Source organism: Protomyctophum bolini (genome assembly GCF_963924005.1).
Source record: "Protomyctophum bolini genome assembly, chromosome: 23".
Taxonomy (NCBI): domain Eukaryota; kingdom Metazoa; phylum Chordata; class Actinopteri; order Myctophiformes; family Myctophidae; genus Protomyctophum; species Protomyctophum bolini.
The window spans coordinates 9,493,490-9,508,489 of record NC_137884.1 but is presented as its reverse complement, the minus strand read 5'-3'; the positions used below and the strand labels follow the sequence as shown (position 1 = coordinate 9,508,489).

At 46.1% G+C, this 15,000-nt stretch overlaps 1 protein-coding gene across 1 annotated transcript in view; it reads right to left on the bottom strand.

The window, feature by feature from the left end:
- The window catches only part of sox5 (SRY-box transcription factor 5), a 115,195-nt gene that overhangs the window by 90,689 nt on the left and 9,506 nt on the right, over nucleotides 1–15,000 (bottom strand). The window contains exon 2 of the mRNA XM_080757015.1: nucleotides 10,519–10,714. Within this exon, the coding sequence (XP_080613141.1) occupies nucleotides 10,519–10,714 (196 nt within the window). The remainder of the gene's footprint in view (nucleotides 1–10,518; nucleotides 10,715–15,000) is intronic.

Sequence of the window (15,000 nt, the reverse complement as noted above, 5' to 3'; positions counted from 1 at the left end):
GGAGGGTCCCACCCCGTTGTCCCGGTCCCCCGATGGAGACCACACGTTGGCAATTCATTCCAAAGCTTCGCCTCCATCACAAAAGAAAACGCAGAAAAGAGAGCTGAAAGAGCGGCGATGTGTCGTCTTTTTAAGAGAAACAAAAAAATGACGACAATGAATAAAACCAGCAGTGTTGACAGTTTACAGGCCCTTAGACTAGACTAGAGAACTAGACGACCACACATTGCTTACCATTCACCAATAGATGACATTCTGCCACCATGCTATTGCTACTATACAGTACATTTTGGTTGATTTTTTTTTTCCAACTTTAAACACGTACATCTGCATTTAAATTTGCACTTTCAATTACGTAAAAGCTTGACAACGTAATAAGCACATCAATGCCGAGAAGCATAACAAGCAGAAGCATAACAAGAGGATGAAACAGTAAATACACTGAGGGCGATGTGAACCTATGACCTGTATTTGGCCAGACAATCTATAAGCTCAGTCCAATTAACAGAGACAATACACACGGGCGTACGCATGCACAGTCGCGCACGCAAGCGTGCACGCACACACACGGGCTCCCGTGTGCATTGTCCTTAAACATTGTACTGTTTAATTAGACATGATACTGCGGGCCAGTCAAGTCAGGCAGGTCAATGGTCCACAGTGTGGAGTGAGGTTAATCTTTGGCTAATCTCACTACAGTATGTGACACCACCTGGAATGACACTGCACTGCCACACGCACGCTCGCATCCACACACACACACACACACACACACACACACACACACACACACACACACACACACGCACGTGACAGGTCCAACCCCAGTGAGAGTGTGAGAGAGAGAGAGTCAGTCTCTTATAGAGTCTATTGGGTAGAGGGCTGTCACAACATTGATTGACCCTGAAAGACACTCTCTTCGCACTTTCCTTCTTACACGCACGCACGCACGCACGAACAAACGCACAAACACACACATACTGTACACACACCCCCTTCGTTGTGTGTTTTGCATCCAGTGCAGCAGCAGTGATGACAGTGGAGGACATTGTTATGGTGACGTGTACTAATCATTAACTAACAGGCAAACTCCTGGACACTAAGACCACAGTTCACTATGAAGTCATCTGGACTAGACCTGCATGAACCACAAACCTCACTGACACGTCACACACTTGACACACTTCTCATTTGATTAAAGCAGTGGTTCCCAAAGTGGGGAAACATTGTTTGGCTCGGGTCACACCTGTAAAATAGCACCTTTTGTCATAAATGTATGTAAATATGTAAATCTTTCCCCCAAATATACAGTATGTCATGGCGAAAACTGGAGAGAGGATTTGTTTCCATTAGAAGTAACTTAACTTTTTTATACTTGGTGTTTAACCGCTTAAACCCCAGCCACCCTATCCTGGGGGGGAACGTTTTGACGCGTTGTGAGCTTGTAGATCGAATATATCTTTGGTGAAGACTTGGTGTGCTGCAGGCTGAGGTGACATATAATAATCCAAATATTATCAAAGTATTCTGAGGCACACCGGAACTTGCCTCAAGGCACCAACTTTGAGAAACCCTGTCTTACGCACACAGGGGTGGGTCTATTTGCCCCCCAAAATATATATTTTTATACTGTAACTGTTGCTTGTGTCACGAGTAGCTACATCCACACAGAACGGCAATAATATGCAGCGATGAAGTGACCACATTTTTATTCCAAGACAAATGCGAATAAAGGCATAAACCTGTATGAATGAGCTTTATGCAAAATACTCATTGTTCATGGTTATTATTAATCACTCAACCATTATTTTAACCAAACCGTCGTATACCCAGCAGATCATAGGGCTGTACATGAAGTCACGTCACTGACACAATACATCAACAGTGACAATGCTGTCACTGTCGGTGGCCAAGTACATTGTAAAGTATTTCATAAACCAACAGTACACCATTCCTGACTGACATTCTTTATTCCCTTCCCCTGATTTTCTGATTGTGTCTCTCTCAGTACTTTGTTTACCTACACAGTTATAACTGTCTCTCCCCCGCCCCCCTCTCTCTCTCTCTCTCTCTCTGTCTCTGTCTGTATCTCCACCCAGTCTGAATAAGTCAATGCACCATTGCCGCTATAGTTTCTCTTGACCATGGTTCCGTGTGTGCAGTGCAGTGTGCGACAGTGAGGATATTGTCATGGCCATTACAGCAGTTATCCCTATCAGATGGGTTTTCATCATTTAAACAGTGGCTGAAGGCTACTGTACAGTGTGTGCTGTGCCGGGGTCCTGTCTGTGGCCCTCGTGATCTCAGTCCTGAAAGCACACTCTCTTCTCCGCTCACCGCCTGACCGGCCGACGGCCACAGGCGCTGCATTTCTTACATCGTTACGCTTTTTTCCGCTTCGTGTGTTGGATTTTCCTCTCTCTCTCTTTCTTTCTTTCTTTCCTTCTTTCCCTCTGCCTGTCTCCCTCTCTCCTGTGATGCACAAGGTCGAATTTGGAGCCTTTATTGTTGCCAGATGAACCGGTATTGCAATGTGCGACTGTCACACGTGTGTGTGTGTGCGTGTGAGAGAGAGAGAGAGAGAGAGAGAGAGAGAAAGAGAGCGCGTGCACGGGTAAGAAAGTGAAAGAGTGCAAAGCTAGAAAGACAACACTGTCAGAGGAAACAAGAGAGACCGTGTTGAAAGAGACATACAAGGGGATGCAGAGTGGGAAAGAGAGTGGGAAAGTGAGGGAGATAGAGAGGGAGAGATAATCACAGAGAGTGAGAGAGAGAGAGAGAGAGAGAGAGAGAGAGAGAGAGAGAGGGAGGAAGACAGGCAGGCATCTTGAAGGCTGCGGTCACACCTGTCACATCCCATTTATCTAATCCAGCGCCTACTTCAAACAGCCGCGCTTGTTCCTTTTTTTTCCAAGCAAAAGCCGTGCGTGCAAACAAAACAAACAGAACGAGAAATCGTCTGACGGAGGGAGGGACGGAGGAACAGATCCGAAGGGTTGGGGGGTAAAGGGGGGGGGGTTCACATCGCTTTGCTCTGTCAAAATCTGCCACCGAGATGTCATCTGGCAGCGTCCAACAATGAAGGTCATTTTCCAATCAAAGGGAATTAGCGGGGTGCAATGCTGCTTTAAGGACCTCGTACATGAGGCCCCGTGACATTATTTTTTTTAAGTCAAGTCAGACAGACAGAGCCTTATCCCCGAGCAACTTAAATGGCTTATTTTATTCTGTGTTTTATATAATCCGTGTGCCTCGTGTGTGACACATGCACGCTGGCAGCTAATGCATCCGGCAACAAAGCATGGTCCAAAATGGACAGCTCCAAAAAAGAGAAATAGACGAGATAGGCGCGAGACAAATTCCCCAGCATGTACGAGTGAGTTGTCAGTCAAGCGGTGTGTCTGCTCATGCCAATGTGTCTCTGCGTTCTCTCACCAATGTGTCTCTGCGTTCTCTCACCAAAATGGGCTAAGATGGGAACAGATCAATAAGCATTTATTTATACTAATTTATTATTTATGGTATCAGTTAATATTACCATATAGCTTTTTCAGTTTACATGCATTTTGTATTTGTTCTATTTGCGTGCCGAATTAGCCCGTAGGGATGTGTGTGCATTTGCACACGCTCTCATGCTTGTGCGCGTGTCTTTGTTAATGCGCGCATGTGTGTGTGTGTGTGTGTGTGTGTGTGTGTGTGTGTGTGTGTGTGTGTGTGTTGTATATATGTATTTATATATATAGTATATGCATTGGATGTGGCAGGCTGATAGTGTGGGCGGTTCAGCCTTTAGTTTGCAGATGTCAATTCTCTTCCAAATGACTGTAACAAAGTGAAATCTCTCTCTCTCTCTCTCTCTCTCTCTCTCTCCCCCCTTTATCCTTTTACTGCCTCTGCAATGGAACCGAATTAAACAACTGTTGTCTTCTTAAGCTCATCTGTGAGGGGAGGTTGGTTTAAACACACTTAGCTCTTGCCAAAAAAAGAGAGAAAAAAATTAAAAAGAAAAATGCTATATTTTCCCGCCAGCACAGATGCCGACATTCATTTTATGCCTTTCTTTCCTTTTCTTGTTCTCCCTCTATACCTCTGTCTTCTCTCCTCCTTCGCTCTTTCTCGGGTCTCTCTCGGCACTCTGAGAGTGTACAGATGGAACCAAATGGACCCTTCACGGGTCCATTTGGTTCCAAATGTACACTCTCAGAGTTAAGATGCGTGTCCCCATGCCACAGCCTGACATGTGTGGGGCTTTGGAAGATGTACATAGGTGTAACAATACTTCATGCTCGAAGCGTCATCCTGGATGAAGGCATGGACAATGTGGCAGTGGGAAGCACACACACACACACACACACACACACACACACACACACACACACACACACACACACACACACACACACACACACACACACACACACACACACACACACACACACACACACACACACACACACACACACACACACACACACACACACACACACACACACACACACACACACACACACACACAGGAATGTCACTGATCACTCCTGCAGGGGGGCAAGACTTAACTGCACGCCAGCGCTGCCAATCTCTGGGACATACACTTAACACACCTATGACACCGTGCCAAACATACACGCACGCACGCACACACACACACAACACACCAAATCCCTTTACAGCTCCGTGGCTAAACGCAGAAACTGTCAGTTTTCACTTGGAGGTCCCTCAGGCTGGGACAAGCACACACACACACACACACACACACACACACACACACACACACACACCTTCCGTTCTCCTATAGCTTATAGTATAAAATATATACTGCATATGAAAATCAGAACCAACACTCACACTAATGAACATTCAGAAATAAAGCTTTAGAACAGAATTACAGTATGGTTGGTCACCATAAATATTCAAATGTTAGCCCGATCCTCATTCACAAACATACAGTATGTTCTTTAAATAGTGGTTTGACTGCATGGGGGGGGGGGGGGGGGGGGAGGAAAGAAAAAAAAAGACACAATGATGCGTGCCAGTATTATTTCACCACAATCGCTGGTTGTTGACAGGCGTGCGTGTGTTGATTCATTAGTGTGAGCACTGTGTCTGAGGGGCTGTGTTTAAATCTGTCACATTCACACAAGCATGGGCGTGCACACAATACAAAGGAAGAAAGAAAGAAAGAAAGAAAGAAAAAAGGAAAGAAAGAAAGATGAGAAAAACAGAGGTAAAACTCTAATTCATCCATTTGTAACTCTGGGTTAAAAGCACACATTGTTCTGCGTGTGGTTTGCAGTAATCAGTGCTGGTCCATTACCACCTCTGTGAGATAAGACGCACTTCAAAACACTTTTTCTTTTCCTTTATTGTTTGTTTTCCAGATGAAACTGAAAGAGTGCTGTGTGTGGATAGAGCCTTCAAATCACCACTTTGCACAGAAAAAGTACAGACGCAAAGAACGACGGAAAATAATTGCACGATAAACAATTAAAATGTGATTATTTCTCTGGGGGAGGGGCGCCGGTGGATGAGTGGTTAGTGCGCGTATAGGCTCTGAGGCAGCCTGACAGCGAGTCCCGGGTTCGATTCCCAAACTCGGTAGATCTTTCCTGCGTGTCACTTCCGGACTCTCTCCCCGTTTCCCGTCAATGTCCACAGTCCACTGTACTATCAGTGCGACTTGTATGATGAAGTAGGGCATTCATTTATGGAAATATAGTAAAGAAAAGTAATTACGGTATTTCTTAGAATTGTAAATGCGTCTCTTGTCGGTACTCGTGCGTGTGTAATGACGTCTGAGTCCTCACCCTATAGCTTATCAAAATGTGTGTTCATTTATTTAACTCCAAATGGACCCAAATGGAACCCTTATATGGCCTCATGAGGGGTCAATCTGGAACATTCTTGGGAGTTAAAAGTCAAAGAGGGGCGCGCAGACAGGCGAGGTCGGGGCCCGAGCTGGATGAAGAGGTCAAGGTGCACGGCAGCTACTTCCACTGCCGCGCCGTGTTCATTCACCACCGCGACAAGATAGAGCTGTAATCTGCTGGCCGCGCTCTGTTCCCTCCGTCTCCCTCTTCACCCTCACACTCCCTCGCTGGCGGAGAGAGAGAGGACCAGCCATGCTCTGCGGAGCTACGCGGGTCCGCTTCGCTGCGATATGCTGTGACGAGAGACCCCCACCCCCACCACCCACCCCCCTCGGAGACATACCACCCCTCCCCTCCTATACTCTAGCCCATTTTGACCTGGGAACGATTCTATAAATGTCTTCTAAATCCTGACAGTTTTCTGAAAAAGCCATGTTTCTATGTCAGTCGTTTTCTTCGATTTTTCTAAAATAGCACCTATACAAGCTTGTAGATCTGCTGTTTTTCAATAGCTAAAGCATAACATAATGCTGACACCAAAAAGGGGTTCCCGCCCAGAATGGGCTAGACTCCCCGGTGTTGTAAATATCTCTCTCTGCTCTTCTCTGCCAGTCAGCGACGAGGGGATTGGCGCTGAAGAAAATAATACTTAACACATGTCTTACAACATGCCAAGCAAGCGGATAAATAAATCCCCCTCTGGCCGTCCCCGAGATGACGGCTTGCCACTTAATAATCCCACCTCAAATATTATGCTGTGTACGAGAACCCCCTCCTCCCCCCCCCCCCCACACACACACAAACACGCGCGCGCACGCGCACGCGTGCACATGCACACACGCAATGCACATTCTCTCTTGAAAATGTTCTTGCTTTCCCGCATCGGCTATGAGGCATTTCTCAGAGGATGCTTGAGGATTCCTACAATAACTTATCCTCAGTGTTAATTATAATCTCTGAGTTTAATTAACGCTATGAGGACTTGTCCCCTATATACCTATTGCTGCTGGATAAACATCCAAACCCCCTTTTCGGAGACAGCGGGATCAAATAAATAACGGCGTCCATATTAGAGTAATCTATCACATTATTATTGTTAATATCTTTAAAAAAAAATGCCGTGGCTGTTTTTCAGCTCCCTCTTCAGCGGGGGGGTAAAATGCATCGTGAGCTGTTATTCTTCCATCGGGTAAATATTAATACATAATATCTCTCTATCTCAATATAACTACGGTAATCCACTCACCACAGTACAATATGAGATAACACACCTCTACTGTTCGTGCCACTGATAACCCTGTGTGTGTACGCGACGCGTGTGTGTGTGTGTGTGTTTGTACATGCATGTAGGCGTGAATGTTTCTATGTTCATGTGTTTGTATGTACAGTACGTGCGCGTAGGTGTGTGTTGGTACGTGTGCATTACATGCATACTTTTTGGAATGGGTTATGCTCCTGTGTATGTGTGTGTGTGTGTGTGTGTGTGTGTGTGTGTGTGTGTGTATGTGTGTGTGTGTGTGTGTGTGTGGGGGGGGGGGGGGGGGTGCATGCATGCGTATTGGTGGCGCCTGCTTGCTCCCAGGACTTTGGTTTATAGTGCGTGACTGTTGTCACACATGCAGAGTCCACGGAGGGGGAGGGGCATGAGAGGCTAATCAGTGGCTTAATTACAGAATTAGCTCACTATTACAGCCCCTAAGCGCCGTTTCATTGTTTTACAGCCCACATCCATTTCCAACGCGTTGGCTTATCGCCGGTGAGGGGGGAAAGGTCGCCGCCCGCTATCAGCAGGCTGCTCCCCCCTTTTCTTTCCTTTATTTTGTTTTGTTTTGCTGTGAGAGGAACCCAGGAGGGTCATGGAGTGTAATGCTTAATGGCTTGTGTTCCGTCATGAGACGTCGTCCCGTGACCAGAGTTGCAGCTCGTGAGCTTGTACAGTACATGGATGACATCTTCTGCACCTACGACGGCTACGCTTGACTTACTGTAATTGGCTGCGGCATAAAAATGATGTCATACAGAATCAACACGTCAACCCTTGGGTTTTATGATCTGTTGTTATCGCATTTTAATCGTGCCGTAACTAATTCCATAGCGCAATCGAGAATTGTGTAATAATGTTTCTTGTTTCTTTGTTGAAGGAAAGGTCTTGGGGTAGAAAATGGTTTCATTAATATGCATTTCTCTCAGTAATGCCAGCAGTAATTTTGTGAGAGCAAAATACCGATGGTATTAAAACTAACCGAGGACAGAGAAAGTCTTCATGCTAAATGTGATGTATTTTGTTATGCAAACATAAAATAACCTCAGAGTACATATGGCACACTGATAACACTTAGTATACATACTAATCATGCTCATATACTTTGTGCGCACATGCCCACACACAGATGCTAAAGTTTATATGTTTATATTTAAGTCCAGAACGCACGCGCACACACACACACACACACACACACACACACACACACACACACACACACACACACACACACACACACACACACACACACACACACACACACACACACACACACACACACACACACACACACACACACACCTGAAGTAAGTTCACAATCAGCCCATACGCAGCTATGAATTCACATCCACCATCCTGCAGTGTGCACATCCAATATTTTATAGCCGAGTAGATAGCAACACACACACACACACACACACACACGCACACGCTCTTGCACGTACAGCGCCATACACCGGGCGCCACCACACAATGTGTCACAATTCATTCGGAGGAAAATGACTCACTTCTATGGCTCATATTTTACAGTCACGCAACACAATTGGGTGCATCTCTGTCTCTTAGCCATTATTGCATCCATTACTTTTATGATTAATCAAATAATGGAAGATTCTTTTATGGTCAACTATAAATCGAATAGTCTAATTAACCATTATTTAACATTTAATATTAAATTAGACAATCTAAAAGCTCACAACGCATCTGAGCTTGAGCTTGTACATATTTTTTCAAATCAATTATTTGATCAAAATCGATATTTCTTTATTATCAATTAACCCATTTTGTTATACTTTGTACATGCTTAGAATTACAAATGGATTAATGAACACTACTATTACTACTACGGTATTACTACTACCACTACTAGAGTTTACTAATGAAAACAACTGCTCCTTCCACAGTTCCACCCAACAATCCCTACACCTGCTTTTGGCTCTTTCTTTAAATTGATTGATTGACTGTTACTCTCCTAGGGCTCTATTTTGCGTCGGAGTCCCTAAACCCTTAATTTGGAGATTTAGCATTGCGTAAGAGGCGTTCCCCCGGAAGAAATGCTATCTTGGACACCAACCTTTATCCCTAAAAAAACACCTCCGCTATCCGTTACATTATGCATAGGTGCGGTTTGGGCGTTACAATTATGAAAACAATCACTGTACATGCCATTGCCTTTAAGAGAAGACTGCGCAACCCAATATCCATAAAGCAATTTCTACACAACTTTCAAAAACTTCCAGATCTGCCAATATTCACCTTTTCAAAAAAATCATATACTCATAATCTCCTTAACTGGAATCACGATTGAATCTGCTTAAACACATAGTATACATTACTGTAGATGCAGTTTAGTACTAACTGTTATTCTCACCGTTGTTGGACTTTGGGCCCAAATGCTGACTCGCTTTCAAAGCAAAATATCTGGATGCAAAGTAACTACCGGTAGTTAGTAGCCAGCATGTCCCTCTGGGGTAACTTCTGCTCAAATACCTGCCCAACAAATGCCAATAAATCTAAAGCAGAAAGGAGTAAAACGCTATAAATCCACTATTTGATGGGAAACACAGTATGTCCATTGTGATGGAATTTATTCCTTTTTCAATCTATCCTAAAAAAAAAAGGGGGAGGGATGCTTTTTCTTGTTTTGAAAATGTTGAATACTTGATGTTGTCATCAAAAATTGTTTAGATTAACTTTTTCTGCCTTTGTCACAAGGCGAGCTACTCATTTTGGAATGCTTCAAAAAAGACACATGGAGGCCTTACAACATCAAACCAGTTGCGAGTATCCCCCTTTCGAATGGCTTGGAGGTCAGGATTACACACAAGATAATCTGATTTGGGTTCCGTGTGCCCTGGGGGGGAGGGGGGGGACTCAGTCAAACGTAGACAGACAGCCTCATCAGCGGGGCTGCCAGGGGGCAGACAGCCAACGGAGGAAGAGAGATGAGAGCCAAGCAGCCAATGAGAAGTGACGGGGAGTCTATGGATCCAAGGAGGCGGAGAGCTAACCTCGCGGAGGGGACTGACACGGGCAGACGGCCAAGAAGAGGTCCTCCTCGCCGCCCGCCGGGCCAATGAGGCGGGCCAATATGGCGGCGGGACCGTTAACCAAATCTTACAGAGAAATTGGAGAGAGTTAATCCAAAGCTGTTGGCCGCGCACGGACGGACGGAGGAGGAAGACGCGGTGCTTTGGCTTTGAAACATAAAGTTTATTACGGGCAGCTATACGTGACACGTCGCCACCGCCACCGGTGGGACGTCAGCTAGCCCACGACGGGCAGCGCCGCCGTGGGCTACGAGGAGCGAAAAGCTCCCGACCGCCGTCGCCCCGGTCCCCCTACTTTAACCCTTTCACACCACAAAACGCACGCCACGCAGACCCTTACCGTGCTCAGGGGGCTGTCCATGGGGCGCACGGGGGGCGAGCGGGGGGACACCTTGCCGCAGTAGGACACCAGGGGGAGGTGGATGACACCGCCCAGTCCCTCGCTCTCCTCGTCCTCCACTCGCTGTCTGCTGGTTGCCATGGTTACCTCTCCATCTGTCCCCCCATATGGAGAGGCTGGTCGCTTGGAAGACATCCTGGAATCGAGGGAAAAAACAAAAAAAGGGAAGAGAAATGGGGAAGGAGGAGAGAGTGAGAGAGATGGAAGAGTGAGTAATATTCAAAGGATGATATAACGCTTGGGAGGACGGTGCGGTGATGACAGTACCTGTATCTACGGTATCAATAAATGGCTTTCTCCTGTACTGTCGGACCCCCCTACACGCCCACCGTCTCGCCTGCCCTCTGCTGTGTCTTCAGTGGTGAGGAACAAAGCATTCTTAAAAGCTGACTTGTACCTTGGCGTAGACCGGTGTCCCCGGGCCGAAAATAGCCCGTCCACGAGCTACTTTTAGGCGCGGGACACCGCCGTGCGGTGGAGTGTAAATGTGGCAAAGAGTCTCCCCGAGTCTCACACCCCGGAGCAAACCACTTTATCTACACTACTCTGTTCCGCTTTTCCCGCCCGTCAACCTGCACTGTGTTTCTCTCCCTCTCTGCGTCTTTCTCACTCTGCGTCTCCCCGCGAGCTGTCACATGTACAGTATGCACACAATATGAATGCATGCACATGACAGAGCTCTGTATAACACAATAACCCCCCCCCCGCACCCCCTGCCTGCTTCTTGGCAGACCTTCAAGCACAATCAGGTGCCATGTTTACCGCGGGGGCCATTCGACGTTCGCATTTCCAAAAGACAGCCCATTACGGCAAATGGAGTCCGCTTAGATTGGCATTGTGCAGGAAATGACCACGGCTTCAACAACAGGCTTTCAGAGAGAGGCGAGAGAGAGAGAGAGAGAGAGAGAGAGAGAGAGAAAGAGAGAGAGAGAGAGAGAGAGAGAGAGAGAGAGAGAGAGCAGTGAATACGGTAACAATAATGTGTTTATGAACAGCTCTGACAATGGGTGAACAGAGGGAAAACAGCTATCAACCGGAGGGCCCCGGTCGTTGGCATTCATTACTTTTGGCTTTGTTGCTGCCGTGAAAGAAAAGAGATGAGGTGAGAGAAAAGAAGCCACATCTATTAGGTGAACTCTGTCTCTGGCGAGGTACATTCATCCTCCGACACCCACCCACACGCTGAATGGGGGATGTGGTGAATATGAGTAAATAATAGAATTTTATGTGGTTGTCTGCGTTCCCTGAGTGCTTTCAGAACAAGCCCTTGTTGGGCTCGAAGCCACTGCGACTATGACCCTGGGTTATAGGCTGCATGGCAGACAATCACTGAAGTATGGAGGGGTGACAGGACAGCATGCTGTAGGAAGGGTACAGGCCTGGACACAGCTCACAGGGGTGGCTCAAAAGGACCCTCGCGGGTCCATTTGGCTGAGAGAGTTCCAAATGGATAGATTTAGGATGTCACTGTGTACTTGACTCTCTCTCTCTCCCGTCCTCTCATCAGAACAGTTCTGTTGTGCTCGAGAAGTGATCGCATTCCACACTTCCAGCCCTCCACCTGCTTTTGTCTCTTGCTCTTTCACCCCCCCCCCTCTCTCTCTCCCTCTCTCTCTCTCTCGTCTCCAGTAAACTGATTACACTCTTGACTCTATTGCATTTCCTCTGGACTGTACATCTGGCATTGTTCCTGGGAGCTGCTCCATCGCTAATTCATTGCTTATTTGCCTTATGACAGCGGGAAGGAAAACAGTGTCTAGCAGAACAACCCCCCCACCCACCCCCCAACACACACACACACACACACACACACACACACACACACACACACACACACACACACACACACTTCCACATTACATGGTGCAACACGTGGTCTGGTCACATGAAGGATGAAGTTATTTTCAATCTGTTACAGATGTACTGATCACTTGATTCAATTGTAATCAGCCATGCATTCCCCATGGAATATCACACTGAAAGTAACTTTATACACAACTACATTCACTGCTGCCACTGTAATGATGCCACTGGAAAAATTCTGGAAAAGAATAGTGATTCACAAAATGATATTTTTTAAAGTTTTGATATTAAACCTGGCTATTCCAGTGACGTAATATGATGTACTTAATGGAAAAGATTGAAGTTATATATAGGCTACTGTATATATATATAGCCTATACGTAGATTACACAAACTTTGGTTTGGTTCAGTTTGCGTTAAATTAACCCTGAGGATTTTAAAGTGCAGATCTAAAACTGGATTCAGTACAAACACACACACACACACACACACACACGCACGTACACACACACACACGCGCGCACACGGCAGGCACGGTCCTCGACGCAATGGACGACAACAAGATGGAATGTGTATCTGCCTCGGATTGCTTTATCTGTTTCCTCCTGACCTCTCTATCTGCTTGGCCTTAGTCAGCACAACCCCAGGCCATAAATGACGGGACGGGACGAGATGTGTTCGCTCGGTGACAAACGGCGGTGACGTGGTACATCGGGGCGGTTGCTGCTATACCAACCAAGCACTACAGATTGATATTAAAAACACTACATGGTTGGCTGATAAGATTCATGATATGAATGTCATTTTGTAAATAGAGCCCTCTCTCTCTCTGTGTGTGTGTGTGTGTGTGTGTGTGTGTGTGTGTGTGTGTGTGTGTGTGTGTGTGTGTGTGAGTGAGTGAGAGAGAGAGAGAGAGAGAGAGAGAGAGTGTGTGAGTGTTTTACAGTTGCCAGCAAGAGCGGCAGCCCCAGCTGTATAAACTACAGGGCTTTGAGACACAGCACGCACGCACACACACATGCACGCATGCGCACGCACACACACAAACAGAACAGGGGCCTAACACTGTAGGTCTGTCTTCATCACTGCCTGTTTACTTTACCTCCTTTCACTCTCTCACACTGGGGCCTTTTGTTTCTGACTGACACACACACACACACACACACACACACACACACACACACACACACACACACCCTTCCCCCGTCTCCTGTCCACACCTCTGCCCGACTCCGACACTAGCCCCGCCCCTCCCCTCCCCACCACCACCTCCACCTCCCCACCCAGACTACACACACACACACACACACACACACACACACACTGACCTGAAGTCAGTTTACAATTCCCCGCTTTCATCACATCTGAGCACGGCTCGGTTTACAAAAACCTGCTCCGTAATCCGATTTATGACGGAGAGAGAGATTTATTTATTAGATTTGATTTAATGTCTGCGTGTAATTTAACCGCAGCGACATGAAGCAACGTCTGAGACACGTGCGACTGATCAGCACAGCAGGTCACACATTAACACCCCCAAAAAAAGAAGGGGTGGGGGGGTAAAGGAAGCCCCTGTGTTTCCCCAAATTGCGCCTTTGTCATGTTCTCTGCAGGCTAATAACGTCTTTTTAAGTCCGAGAGTGTCCGGTCCACTTTGGTTTCACCAGTACACTCTCTGAGTTACAAATGGATGAGGATTCTTTTTTTTTTTTTTTACGTGTACCCATCCACCCTCCTCCTCCTCCTCCCCCCCCCCTGGGTTCACTTCCTCTACGGCGGCTGTGTGGTTGAAAGAGTCCGCTTGGCGGCTCCTCTCAGGCTGTAAACCCCCCCCCCCCCCCCTCTCCCCAACGCGCTCGGCTTTGATGTAGAATTACAACACAATTGGGCACTGCGGGGTGTGCAGGTTACGCCGGCTACTACATTTGGAAGTTTGGCAGAGCTGTCACAGAAACCCGCCGGAATATGCCCGCGAGAGAGAGAGAGAGAGAGAGAGAGAGAGAGAGAGAGAGAGAGAGAGAGAGCAGAGCGATGTGGGGATTAAAACGAGACGAGGTTGTGTGTGTTAAGTAGATAAATTGGCAGCATGGCCCAGGTCATAATTAGAGGGACATTAGCATAATGTCTTGTGCCACTCTTCAGTGGCATTTGACTGACTGACTGCCTGCCTGACATCATAGGATGGAACTGGGGACAAATACACACTGTAGGTCAACTGGTTCACAAACACTGGGTCGGGACACATTTCTATGGGTCCCTCAATTTTTTATATATATATATATTTTTTTACTACATTTAGTTTTTAATTTTAATTAAACACCAATATTAAAAATATACCCTGAAAAGCTAAAAAAAACAAACAAACAAACAAACTGCCTATATTCATAATAAATTAAAAACGAATTAAATTTTTATTTTCATAGTAATTTCATGAATAAAATAAATAAAAATAAATAAATTAGAAAACAAATGTTTAAGTAGGCCTAGTGAAAATAGCCAGTCTGCCATGAATAGATCTGCTATTTTCACTAGTTTGACAACATCAGCTGATATGACTAACTAACTTAATTGGTGTTTATCTCTTGGTCAGATTTTCTTTTTTTAATTATTATTAAATGT